Source organism: Hydra vulgaris, chromosome 15 (assembly GCF_038396675.1).
Source record: "Hydra vulgaris chromosome 15, alternate assembly HydraT2T_AEP".
In the NCBI taxonomy this organism is placed as follows: Eukaryota; Metazoa; Cnidaria; class Hydrozoa; order Anthoathecata; family Hydridae; genus Hydra; species Hydra vulgaris.
The window spans coordinates 55559374-55574517 of record NC_088934.1 but is presented as its reverse complement, the minus strand read 5'-3'; the positions used below and the strand labels follow the sequence as shown (position 1 = coordinate 55574517).

At 28.0% G+C, this 15144-nt stretch overlaps 1 protein-coding gene across 1 annotated transcript; it reads right to left on the bottom strand.

Moving 5' to 3' along the window:
• Positions 1-831: 831 nt before the first annotated feature.
• Positions 832-11331, bottom strand: LOC100204363 (contactin-associated protein-like 4). Its single transcript, XM_065820604.1, has 3 exons — positions 10686-11331; positions 2208-3721; positions 832-1958 (listed from the first exon to the last, which is right to left on the bottom strand). Exons 1-3 carry the CDS (start codon positions 10934-10936, stop codon positions 1240-1242), a joined length of 2484 nt encoding a protein of 827 aa, XP_065676676.1. The 5' UTR covers positions 10937-11331; the 3' UTR covers positions 832-1239.
• Between the last annotated feature and the right edge of the window lie 3813 nt (positions 11332-15144).

Genomic DNA, 15144 nt, shown 5'->3' with positions numbered 1-15144 from the left:
TATAAGAAGCACAGACCTCATATTAGTATTCATGCCAAATTTAGTAAATAAAGACCTAATATTTAATTAGTTATTTTGTCCAATATAAGTGAATTTTGGCCTATTGTGTATTTATGAGACGAGCGCTCTACCACTACACCACTACCGCATTTAGCTCATAATGAATTAAATCATTAATTATTATTTTATGATTATTTAGAAAAATATATTATGTTAAATAAAATATTTGTCACAAACATATTTTAACGTTAGTTAAAAATTCTAATAATATATATTAAATATTGTTAAAAAAAAAAAAGGTTTATTCTCCACTCGATTTATATCGTTGTACTGCTATAATATATATATATATATATATATATATATATATATATATATATATATATATATATATATATATATATATATATATATATATGCATGCAGACATATATACATATATATACACATATACATATATACACGTATATATACACATACATGCAGACATATCACACAGACATATATGCATATATATACACATACATGCAGACATAAATCTGTATGACTAACGCACACGGGGGTAGGTCGCACTGTTTTTACACCACATTACTAAGCTCCATACTTTATTACAAGTACTAGAAGATTACGTATTAGTAAGACTAAATATTAGGAAGACTAGAAGAAAGGCATCAGCATAAGAATACAAAGTTTGTTTAATGAATAAATTTTATGTTTAATTTTTTGTTGAAAAGATTTTTAAAGAATAGTTAAAAAAGATAAAAATATTATACTGAATAATGCATGTTTTGCAAAATAATTTGGAGTTAACCATACATATTACACAGAATATTTCACATATATTTTGAAAGAATTTTTTTTTAACTCTACATATACAGTAACAAAAAAATATAAAATTATTTACAATTTCGAATTTTGGAAGAAAATTCAACTTCCTAATTGTCAAAAAAATAAATTTCTACAGAACTTTTGTGCTTTAGTTCTAAATGCTTCATTATTTGACAGCTTGCTGTAACTTTTTTGTTACTAAAAAACCATTCGAATATTTTTTCGAATTTTTCGAAATCGAACTTTTAGTTTGAGCAATGCTAGTTACAAAAGCCAACTTGTTGGATATTGTTACAAAAGCCAACTTGTTAGATATTGTTATAAAAGCCAACTTGAGACAATTCTTTACATTGCTCAGTTTACATTGAATTATATACTAAAACTTTCCAAATTGCAAAACAATGAAAAGATTCAGCAAAAAAATCCTGACTTTCGTGATTTATAACTTAAGTCTATGTGCGTTGTAATTGGTTGCTGTAATGAGCGGTCACCGTATTCTCTGTAAGCAGGTGGAAGTTCATCAAAAGTATCAAAATGAATAGAATGACGGTGCACTTCAATTACAGGCCGATTTCTTTCGTTTCGCGCTACCGCACCAAAAAATGTGCACATTTCTGTTCTTTCTTGATTACTTACTTGGTATTCATCATCGTCATCAAACTCGGTTCGATTAGAGGAACGTTGCCATCGTTTTACAATACAAACAACTCCAATAATAATAGCAACAAGAACGACCATTATTGCAATTGAAAGAATGGCCCATTTACCTAACTGTAACTTTAGACCGTCTTTGTCAGCATCATTTGAAGGGATTGCAAGAGTCAGATTAAAATTAACTTTTTGAAGTATTGAATTTTCTAAGGTAGCAGATGTTGACTCAATTGTTTTTAGCCAACCTTCAACTTGTTTGCCATTAAAGTTAGCTGTCGTAATTTTTTGCGTAGGAAGCTCTGTTGGTTTTGCATTAACTGATAAACAAGCTGCTAATGATCGCTCTTTAAAAGAACCCAACTCATTCACATTGTTTGTAAAGTGACATTTTAGTGCGCCAACTGACAAATAAGAGTTGTTAGCAGATATGTTGGCATATATTGCCATTATAGGTAATCTGTCTATCTCATATATAAAGCCTAAAACAAAACATCGGGATAAAATAAATCTAATTTGAATAAGTATTTAAAATTAATATTTTGAAAATTAATCTCGTTTATGTAAACTTACAATATATTTACAAAGGAAAGCCTTTAATTTTTATAAACTAAGAAAGAAGAATTATTCAAAAAAATTATTAAATAGCCGCGAATTCTTAGAAAAAAAAAACTTTAATTTTTGATTTTCTCAAAATAAATTTCTTTAAGTTACTGTTTGTAAAAGTTTACCTGAATCTTCTCTCCAAATATTATCATTTATATCGCAGTTACAGAACTTCAATCCGTCTGCACATGTCTGGTTTACCCCACAAGCACACATACTACTATCTGGAGGAGCTCCTCCCCAGTAATCTTCTTTAAGGCCTTCGCGTCCTTCCCAATGGACTACTGCCGGTCCGGAAGGGGAGTTTAACAAACGAGTATTGCGACATTTTAGTTGAATAAATTGTTGACAAACTGAAGCACTTCGGAACATTACTTCAATTGCTTCAATAGATAATCCGTAGTCAAAAACTGTTTTTAAAGTATTTCCTTCTCTTTCTCCCATATAAATGGGTATGTCACTGTTTTCTTTTTTATGTGAAAGTATTGTAAAGGCTAATTTTGAATCACTTGTCATGTTACATAAAACTTTAAAAGGTTTAACAGCTCCTTTGTCACCATCTGGATCAATCATACAATATGAGTCTTCTTTTACCCCAAGGTCTTTATAAGCCTGACAACCTTGTTGAAATATCGAATGTTGACATTTATCTCCATAATAATGAATAAACGAACAATCACACTTATAAGAGTGAAAATCTTGAGAGCAAATCCCCCCATGTTGACAAGGTGTAAACAAACAGTGATCTTTTAACTCGCATTTTTTGATAACACCAAAAGTGTATTCGTCTCCAAGTTTGGAAAAATCAATTAGTGTATTATCAACCCAAATATTGTATATGCACCCCACAAAACCACCTAATTTTTCTTCATTACCCCCTGCTAAAGAACTGTTATTAATATCAAATTGAACAGGATAATGCGAGTAGCTTTTCTTAAGGTCAACTTCTTCAAAGAACTTCTCAATTTGCAACATTACTTTTTTTGAGTTAATTAAAAATTCAACTCGATGCCAAAAACCGTCATTAAAATCTTTTCCTAACTTAATCAATATTGGGTTTTCGGTTCTTTTTGCAAAATCAACTTCTAATGTAAGAACTCCATCTTTTAAGGCTAAATAAATGCACAGAGCTTTCGATGGTTTAAAAAATATTAGACCGTTCTTAATTGCAGTGCGAAAATTTAAAACAACATTAAGACTGTCTTTAATAAATGTTGGAATAAGTGCATGATCTTGTTGACTTTGAAACATGATTGGATCATAATCAATATCTTCACATCTATCCCAAAGAATATCACCAAAAGTTTGAAATTTTTCTTCGCTATATTTTGCATTATAAAATATATCAATGTTATTAAACATAAGATTTTGTAGACAACCAGAAAATTTCCTTGTTGTTAGCTGATGTAAGGAAAGATCAACCTGGTCACTCACTCCTCCAAAATAAACCCTCCCCCCAAGTATAATTTTTTCAAAATCACCATCAAAATACCTTTCATTTTTTACGTTATCAAGAGTTATTGAAACATTTCTTCCAACTCTTGTTAGATTTACACGGTGCCATTCGTATGTGTTTAAATTGTTTCCAACAACTAGTTTTTGGTCGGATTTATCATCGAAACCTATTTTAGAAGTGTATCTAAAAAAGAAAGATTAAATTAAATACTAAATCATGTTTAATGCATTTAGGGAATTCATGAAGCTGTTTATAAATTGCGCCACCCTTATTATAGACCATTTGATCCTCGCACAACTCTTGATGAGGTTTTGATGATTTGAAGAGGTCAGAGAACAATGTTCTCCGACCTCTTCTATTATTCTACCTGCTTTGATTTTAATATAAGAATATTTTTCAGAACTTTTTTCGGCTACAAGATTTAAACCTCTACTAATCCATTGTCCTCCCCCCCCCCCCTTCCTTGGTACTGTCAAACAATTTGTATACTTTGTATACAATTTGTATACTACCTCCGCCTAGCACGTAAAAAATTTATAAACAGCTTCAACAGGGTTACAACCCAATAAGCACATAACGTGTGAAAGACGCATTAAAGTTGTGTAAAACACGTCCCGACGTTTTGAAGACGTAGTGTGTTTACTAGAAGGGTTTAAAAAATCAATTACCAAAAAAAATTAATAAAGCACTACAATAGGCCGTCGCATGGCAACAATAGGCCGTTGCAGTGGCGTTGCTATAGGGGTGCAGGCCGCACCGGGTGACGTCATTATGAGGTGACTCAGAGGGATGACACTAAAATAAATATGAAGCAAATATGCGAGAACTTTTTTTAAGGAACCTTATTTTTTTTGTAAATTTAAATATATAGGGGAATTTTTTTAGTTTCACCTTTCATCTGTTAGTCTAGAGGAGTGACACCAAAAGTTTACCGCTCTGGGTGACACCAACCTCGGCGACACCACTAGGTTGTTGGATGGTTGTGTTTAATATTACTATATATTATAGACATGCTTATTGTTAACGTTTTGTTGGGAATTTATTAAAATTCCATTTCGCGATTATGTATTTGTTTATTGGAATGTTGGCCATCATTACGATTACACCATTTCTAGCAGAGCACACACACAATGTTTATGTTGAAAACGGTGAAATTAATTTTAATGACGGCCGTTATGTCAAAACAAAGCTTTTCTAGCCATTTTTAAATTTCCGACGAAAATAAGGCCAGTCAACCGCTGACGTCAAGAATAACAATTTTATAAAAATTACAGTTTCAATATAATTGACGTTACAGTTAGTAATGTTTGAAAATCATTGTAACATCTAATTAGCTAATAATGCTGGTGTCTATAATTCAGGTAAAATCTCTAAATTTTTAAGTGTTAAAAGAAACCGTATTTTTTGATGTTTTAAATAATTTCATCTAAAATAAACAAGATGTCATACTTTTACATTTCCGCGGGCAATGTTAAATTCTACTATAAATAACCATTAAACTGAATGAAAAGTAATTTTTAAGTGCCATAAAACATTCACTGAATCTTTTTATAGGGGAGAATGGGGAAATGGAGAACGAGAGCGGGGTAACTCCTACATGGTCAAAACAGCATAATAGAAAAATATATTTGACCATTTCTTTTTACCTGCTGAGAGGGAATACCATGCTTAGTTCAAGACGCGTAATAATGAAATTAAGCTGCGATTGTTGTTCACAATAATTTGATGCTAACTTTTTCCGATGACTTCATGCAACTTTTTTCTTAATTATCATTCCTGTTGTAGCTACTATGGATATAAAACCACTCCTTTTGTTGTTGTCATTGCGTAGTATAACTTCATATTTATTTATAACATAACTGTTCATATTTAAAAATTTTAGGCATATTTTTTTAGTATTATCGGGCCGTTTTTTATTTTTAGCAGGCAGTATATTTTTGCATTAGAGCCAATGTTTGGTACAGAATATTTTTAAAAAAAAGTTGTATAAAAAGAGCTTTGGTTTTGAAACTATTAACATAACAGTGAGATCCAAACCATTGATGAGAATTTGCCAAGAAGGCGGACACAGGTGGACGTAGTTAGATACAAAGCGGAAATAGTTATATGGAAGCGGAAATATGCATTTAATAAAACTAAAAAAGATTTACTAATTGACTTACTATTAGTCTTAGTCTTGACTTGCTAAAACCAGTTTACTTAATTTCTTGACTTGCAAAAAACAGTTTTACATATAAGAATCGTCTTATGAATCGTACTTTAAAAAATAAGTCTTTTATCAATGTTGTTTGCTTTTTTTATGTCTTATCGCATTTCTTATTTTTTACGCTGTTCTCAAACAAGTAACGATGCTTTTTTGGCAACCTTTTGTTATATCATCAATAAATTCAACTCTGAATTTTTTAAATCTTATAATGGGTCTGATGATATTAATGGAAACATTGTAATTGACTCTTGATATGATTAAAGTAAAGCAAGCTATTTTCAAACTGTCTTTGACAGTTTGAAAATAGCAAAAATAACTCCTATAAAACATAAATAATTTTCGTCTCAGTTCCAGTCTTCTTAAAAATGTTAGAAAGAATAATGTATGACAGTATGTACAGTATGTACACTTATTTTATGGATAAATCACATTTTTAATAAAAATTAACTGGTTTTCAGAAAAACAGTTCTACTGAACACACTATTATCCAAGTCTCAGTGTTAGCGACTCTTTAATTCACATATTCATTGATTTCTAAAGAGCTTTTGATACTGTTAGTCACCATATTTTATTTAGCTATTAAAAAGCTGGAAAGCTATGGTAAGAGATAAAACCCTAAATTGGTGCAAAATTTTATCATGGTAGATGAATTGGTTCAAAACCTATATTAGTAACCGTAAACAATTTATTTAAAACAAGGAATCTTCATCGCAATTGTTACCGAATATAACATGCGGTGTCTAACATATATAATTGATTTTTCAAAGTTTCTGATTTAACTATCATAATATTTGCGAATGGAATTTACAGTCATGCGAAGACATGAATGTCAAGCGAAGACATAAAAATACATTTTTATAATATGACTGAACTAAAAGAAAACTCATATTGATTTGATACTGACAAAGCAAAATGGTTACTTTTTATCGAACCTCTAAAAAAAAGAAAATTCAAAATATCGTGCCTGAATACCATGAGTTTTCCATGATGAAAACTTGAAAATTACAAAAAGAAATAAAGTTAGACATATTAAATAAACAACTATATTATTTATTGATTGATTGCCACATAAATTATGCAAATATTTAATGGGGAAGTACTCAAAAAAACAAAGTTAAATCTCTCAATCGATTTAGGAAACACGCAACTTGTACAACTAATTTTGCAAATCGTTTTTCAAACGCAACGCCACTTCGTAAAGAAATAAGTTTCGAATATAACTAGATGTTTTTAATACTTTATGCTTAAATGTAAAGAAAATGCATCACCTTGTGTTTATAAATCTTTGGAATATGAAACCCAAAAACAAATATCACCTTCGTTTTGGTAAAAAAATGTACAAAAGCTATTTTGCCAAACTAAAAATGACCAGTTTTTTTATTTCTAATCGTAATCCTTTTCTTTGGATTAAAATTGTTTTAATTTTGATTTTTTTTTTTAATGGACGTATTTTTCTTTAAACAGAAAATTTAAAAAAATTATCTTTTTAACACAAAATAAATCTATTTTTAGCATTTTAATTATTTTCATTTTTACTTAACTTTTTGTTTTTTTTTATTTTTATTATAAAGATTATAAAGAATATTGTATTTTTGTTGTCATAGAGATTGTAAAATATAAGGTTTTGTGAACTTTTATGAATCTAAATATATTCAATGTACATTTACATGGTATTTTAGCACAAAAAAAAAACTATAATGTTATCGCTTTTTTCCAGTAAGATTTAATAGTTTTTAGTTTAAACTGTTGAATGACCAAAAAGTAAAAAAGTCAATTAATTTTTTACTTTTTGCGTATTTAAATAATAGATTTTTTTTTCAATTTTGTTCGAATAATAAAAATCTCTCTGCGGAAAAATTATGTCCTTTTAAGAACTTTCTTGAAAAACTTAGTACATACGCCGAATTTAGAACGTATAATAAACTTTAATACATGATTATGCTATATGATTAACGAAAGAAATTGATTATTTATACAATAACTTTATATTCAAAAATATATCTATTTACATAATATCATATATATATATATATGTTTTCACTGAAAAAAATAACATTTTAACAAGACAAGTTTTACATAAGTTCAACTATGCCTAATTAAGTATAACATGTATAAATTAATTTTTTTTATTAATCTAATTAAATTTACTCATTATGCTGAGAGACGAGTTTGAAATTTAAAACTTTTTTTGATGTCAATTTTTCTTAAGATTAATTAAATACTAGCATCAATTGAAAAAATAAGCAAACTTCGCACAAGTAAATATTAAACATGTTAAGTATATTAACTTGACATACTATAGTAGGCCTAAATATTAAATATAAATATTTTTTATAAATATTTTTTAAATTAAAACTTTTTTGATTAAAAAAAAATAAAATTCATAAAACTCGTTGAAATGTTGGAGTTCAAGTAATGGACTGGTTTTCAAAATATTGTTTTTGTTCATATATTTATTTTTTTTTAAAAAAACTAATTGTGTTTTGAAAAAAACAATAAAGTTATATTTTTTATAACTTTTGATTTAATTAAAAACTACAAACTTTTATTTTTTCTGCAAAATAAAATATAAGCATGATGATGATGATCAGATAGTGATAATGATGATGATCAGATAGTGATGATGATGATCAGATAGTGATGATGATGATCAGATAGTGATGATGATGATCAGATAGTGATGATAATGATCAGATAGTGATGATGATGATCAGATAGTGATGATGGTGATCAGATAGTGATGATGATGACCAGATAGTGATAATGATGATTAGATAGTGATGATGATGACCAGATAGTGATGATGATGATTAGATAGTGATGATGATGACCAGATAGTGATGATGATGATCAGATAGTGATGATGATGATCAGATAGTTCTATGATAATTTTTATTTTTTTATCGTTTAAATGACAACTTACACAAACTTTTTAGTCAACTTTTTTAGGAACTTTTAGGCGACCAAATTTAATTGTTTTAAAACAAATTAAATGTTTTAAATAATTTAAGTAGCTTTTCTTAAACACGTGACTGAAGCACGTGATAACCAAAGTCAATTGCGATACTTTTTAGCAATAAAATTTTTGAAAAACAGATCCATTGCTCAAGGCAGTATTGATTTTCAGATTTGGGATCTCTCTACTCTTCTATCAGCCTAAAAAGTCTGAAAAATTCCAAAAAATGTTCCGAATCGTATTTGGGAACATTATACAATATGATTGTAATATTATTGGTATTTTTCGATATCATTGGTATTTGACAATGATATTGACAAAAAAGACTTTCATAAAAAACAGCTCTGGACGTTCTTAGCCTAAAACACCTAAATTGGGTTTGTTGAGACAAAAATTGTGATGTCTTTGTGAAAATTAATTTATGAAATTAAAGTCTATAAATGACAACTAAATCCATTCAATAACTAATGAATAAATAGATGACCGTCTTTCAAATCCACCGATAAAATATTCGAAACAGAAAGAATGAAGGAAACAATACAGTTAGATCAATAGAAGTTTGAAAAGATTTAATTTGATATTTTTCTTTTAATTTATTCCTAAATATTTAATAAAAAAATTTAATTTATTCCAAAATATTTCTTAGAAAACATAACTAAGTTTTTTAAAGTATTTTGTTGTAAATTTGAAATATTAGAATTTATGAGTGAAAAATAAAATTCAAATCAAAAAATGTAAAATAATTTGCATTCTAGTGGAATCAATAAAAATGTAATTAATAAAAATAGAATCAATAAAAATGGAATCAATAATAATAATAATAATAATAAAAGTAAAATATTAAATTGCAGTTGTCTTTAAACCCACCCATTCCCGCTGGTAGCTGCTGTGCGTTCTTTTTTACTGTTTCTTTTTTTTTTTATTTTAACGCTTTTTTATTTTATAAAATTGAATTTTTTTATATGAATATATATATACTCACAAATAATTGTTTTAAACCCAATTAGCTTTCAATAATTTATTTAAAAGTGATTTTAATGTATTTACAATTTTTATTTACAATTTTAACAGTTTCTCTTTCTAAATTTCTGTCGTGTATAAAAGAAGCAAATTAAATAAAATTGTATTTTTGCGTTTGATATCAATCTCATTGATTTAAAAAACAAAAGTTTACACACACTACAATAAATTTTTTGAAATCATGCACAACATTTAATTATCCTTTTTGTTTAAATTTTGAGAGGTTGCATTTGACGTCAGCGGTAAACAAACTCATTAAGCAAACCGGAGGAGAAGTAAACAACTTCTTCAAAAACAAGTATCGAAAAATTATATATGATTTTCATAACAGAACTTAATTACATTTTAGGCTTTATTGTATGGCAAACTCACACCAAAAATATTGAGAAAAAAGTCAAGTTTAATTTATTGTGTAATATTTTATCAAACGAAGTTTCCGTTGTAGATTTCGTTTCAACACATATATGTTGACACAGCTGTTTTGTTGTCGTGTAAATTTTGAAAAAGCGTTTTTGTAATTTTTGTCGTTTTTTCTAATTTTCACATTTCTATATAAACAATTTTATTAAGAATGCTTCTTTTGCAAACTAAACTTTTAGCAGCCTTTTAACAAATTTATCCTAAATTGAATAATATAAGGTATTGATTTATAGGAAAACTCTAATTTGGTCACATATAAGGGGGAGTTAAAAATAAAGGGGGAGTATCCGTTCTGTGAAACTATATTATAACGAGATTAAATATTAAATATGCGAAGAAAAAGTTTTAAAAAACTATTTTAAAAAATTATTTTTTTCGTCCCCTACTTTTTGTTTTGGTGCGTTTCTAAGCATTTTTTGGATAAAATTTAATTGACATTATGTCACTTTCAAATTGCAAACAAAAACATTTATTGGTAATTTTTGTCAAGATATTGCACAAAATATTGCATCATAAGAATAAGATAATGCATTATAAGATCTTACCTCAACTCGCCATTTATTAATTCCAGACAAATAAAATCTCCCCTCAACAAATTTGTTCCGTAAAATATCAGCCCTGAAGGGTCTATAGTTCTGAATTTGAAAATTAAATTTATTGAGTCTGTTTGCATTCTTTCGTATCCTAAATTATATTCGATTCTTTCTTTTCCTTTCAATGAAATAGTTAGAGCGAAAATAACTGAAAATGCTTCTACACATAAGAGCAAACTCGTATTCAATACGCAAAGCTTCATTGCAGAATATGTGACTATCAACTCCCTCGATTGTTTATATATATATATGTCCTCAACATATATATATGTATGTTTTTGTATATCTTTAGCATATAGAACAAGTAAATAATATGAAAAATTTCCAGCGCATTCAATACTACTACTATAAATACCCTCGTTGCAGAAAGCGGCTTCGCTAGGCGCAAACTTAAAGAAATTGTGACTTTTGGCTTTTCTTTTGTGTTTCTTTATCTCGTTTTAAACAAACAACCAATCAAAAAATTTCAATATTGAAAAAAGCGCGAACAAAAGAAGATAAAGAAATAATTTCAATATTGTCCATAGTTGAAGACCCAGGTGTATACAAAACATTTAAACCCAGACCTTTTTTAAGTTGCACGTGTATAATATCGCTTTATATTTTGAACTTTTACGAAGGTTTTTCGCATTGCTTTTCCAAGAAATGACAAAATGTTCTGTTTAGAGTTTTTTTTTAGATTTTAAAGTAAAACTTGTTTAATAGGTTTTTGTTATTTATTTATGCTAAGCTAATTGCCTAGCGTGCTTTGTAATGACTTGCGTATTTTTTTGTTGAAAAACACGCAAATTTCTTGGGAAAGTCAAGCACTTTTTATTCGGAATAGAAAATTGTTATTACGTTTCAAAATTTGTTATTTTGAGAAATTGCGGTTGGAGTATTGTTAAGCACAAATATATTTTAACCGCAGTAATTCGTCAATAAAAAGTACTTTTTTTTGTTTTTATTTATTTATATTTTAATGGATTAATTCAGTATTTTAACTCAATTCTTGTATTCAAAAGTATCCTTCGATTTAAAAAAACGATTCTTTGACTTATTTGTTATTTTGATTCTTTGATTATTCTTCGAAAAATATTGTGTACAAAAACGTTTATTGAATTTTCACAATTAATATTTTATTACTGTGTTAAAAGTCAAAAGAAAAAAAAGAAAAGAAAAAAGCAAAAAATTTTGGAAACATTAATGAAACTATCAAAAAGCAATCATTTTTATAATTGTTTTTCAGATCAAAAACAAATTTTTTTTGCTAAAAGATTTTATTGTTTTTAATTTTTGATAGAACAATTCTTACACCTGCATTTGCGTCGCATTGAAAGAAAAAAAAGCGCTTCAGCTTGTGGGAATACGGGAAATAGTTAATCTTTTTTAACGATTTAACCGACCTTCAAGTAAACACTTAAGCTATTAAAAAATAAGTTGTTTTTTTTTTCTCAAAGTTTAGAATATGTTAACAACAAAATATGTTTATTAAGTATTTTTTACTTTTTAACAAGCAAGTATTATATATATATATATATATATATATATATATATATATATATATATATATATATATATATATATATATATATATATATATATATATATATATTATATATATATATATATATTATACATAAAAATATATATTTTTTTTATTTGTATAACTAGCATAAGATTTACTTATTTTATTATTATATTTACTTATAAGTATTACTAATAATAAAAAACAATTGTATTAAATATACAATAGTCTTTTAATATTTTATTAATTGTTTAAACAAAGGCATGAATGTGAATGCTACAATGTTTAGCTTACCTTTCTGCAAGGTGCAGGGCAGTTCCGAAGAGATTTTTAAAGAAAAGGAGGGGGTAATGCATCTGTTCATTTGCATTTAGTGTTGGTGTGGTGTTTTGTACACTTAAAAGCCTTCATCCTTTAGGACGGTCATGCTTTCTGAATTAAACTTTCTGAATTTAAAAAAAAAAAATTTACAATTCAGTATAACTTTTCGTTTTATAAATTCAATATTAATTTTCCGATTTTGTGAAAACTTACCTTTACAAAATCTCATGGTAGCATTAGCATTAGAGTCACATTTAATAAACGATTAGATAATCAAAAACGGGAAAAAACACTGTGTCTGTGTACACATAAATATATCACATGACTTGCTATACTTACGATATTGACAGACTTGATGTACGACAGACATGTACAACATTTTTGGATATTAGTTTGGACCGCGATAAGAAAAAGTTAAACAGGTTTGAAAAAATAAATAAAGCTATACTTTCAAGCATAAAGAAACAACATCGTTTGCTTAACATTTTAAAGTCCGTTATACAAACATTTTTAAACAACTTTTTAATAGGTCTTTAAAATTTAAGATAGTAGAGTAGAGTGGAGCTAGTTGAACTTAGGGGCAAGTTGGGCAGTTAAAATATCTAGAAAACTACGCATTGCTAGACAAAACATCTAATGAATAAAAGTTATGGAAGTAGAATGGTAACACAATGTGAAACAAAAGGTTCATGGACCGCAGATGCATAGCAACATTTTCTATTTTGGACAGCCGTTTTTTCCTTAGTTTTACTATTCTCTTTAGAACCTAAATAATGTGTCACCTAGATTCATTATTTAAGTCTAGCAAAAGTAAGCGGTTTTGAAATAGCATAAATAAAACTGAGCTATCGAGCACAAAGTAAAAAATTTGAAAGAACTTTGCTGTACATATTAGATATTTATTTTAAAATTTGTTATTTTTAAAATGTTTAAGTACAAATATATATTTTTTTTATTTTATAACACTTTCTTACTAAGCACCTCGCGAGCAGCTCGACCTGCCAATAAGATAAGTTAAGCAGCTTTGTAAGCCAAATTGCGCAATAAATAAATATTTGTTCCTTTTCCCTCAATTTGCCTCACACACCTGCTCACCTTATTTGTGCTGGACCAGGATGACCAGTTTGGTGGGCTTTTGGTAATCTCTTTCAAACAAATCCGAAAAAAAAAATTTTTTATAATTTTAACAGGTTATATTGTCTTTTTATTATTGAAAAATTTGTGTAGTCGACGCACCAAAAAAATGTTAAACTTGCAAAAACTTTAAATCAACAAAATTTTCTCCTGACCTTATGTTAATTTTTTTTTTAACTTTTTAATTTTACTATTTTTTATTTTTTTAATTATTTAGGTGCTCCAAGAAGTACTTACGGTCTTGTCACAGAGCTCCGCCGAATAGCATTTAACCAGGAAGTTCATGTCACCTTCCATACCAATGATGGTCAAAGCCGGCTTCAAACCATGGACCTTCAGTACTGAAGCTAGAACTCTAACCGCTAAAATATGGCTGCTTTAAATTCGATGTACCAAATTTAAAGCGATTGAAAATCCAAACCAATATACAACGTTATACAACTTTAGTAAGTTAAAAACTCAATTCAGTTGGCTCAATAAGCTAAAACTCGATTCAGTCATTGGCTCTGATTCAATGTCATATCTCAACTTACAAATTTTTTGAACGTATTGAACTAGTAGCTGTGCCTTTTCCTTTCAAAATTTTATGATTGAAAGTCAGCAGTAGTTGTCATACACCAAAAAAGTCTTCTGTAATATTTCCTACGCAATCGCTCAACCGTGTAACTGTCAGCAAACATTGCAATCTTCACTTACAAGGAATGATGTGTCATAAAAAAAAGTACTATTTACATCTGCAACGTCATCAACGTCATCGTTATTACCACAGGATTACTGTTTCAAGTACATCTGCAACTTTATTACCACTTGATAAGTGTTTCAATTACATCTGCAACATTAACACCACAAGAGGCCTGTTTCAATTGCTTTTTTTGCATTTTCATGGGGCACGCACTTAAAGATTTCAGGTATATTTATAAAACTTATCTTGAATACAAAAGTAAAACGAGCTCCAAAGCACTTTCAGAATATTTCGAAAGTTTTTCTAAAAAATGGAGTTTGTGAAGTCTTATTTATGTTTTATTTTTTTTTTTCAAAATGTGTTTCTTTGTTTTTAATTTATTTATTAACTATTCATTTATTATGTTTATATCGCATAGGGAAATACACCAGCAACCAGACCCCATGAGAAGGGGTGCATGGTAACTCACCAGCAATAAGTTGTAATTGCAATTAAGAAAGTAAATAATATGAAAAAACATGTGTGTATAATGTATATACATTATACACGAATATATATATAAAATTTTATAAGATTATCATAGATATAATATTAGTAACCTCACACCAGCTACTGTTAAGTTTATCATCTAAATGAAAAGTATTTCCTACGAACAAATCAATCGAAGTATATAATTTATAGAAACCTTTCAAAAAGATAATGCAAATATAATCGAAACTTATTTCAGGGTTTTCATTTTCAGGTTAAAAAACACATTTTGAATTGTG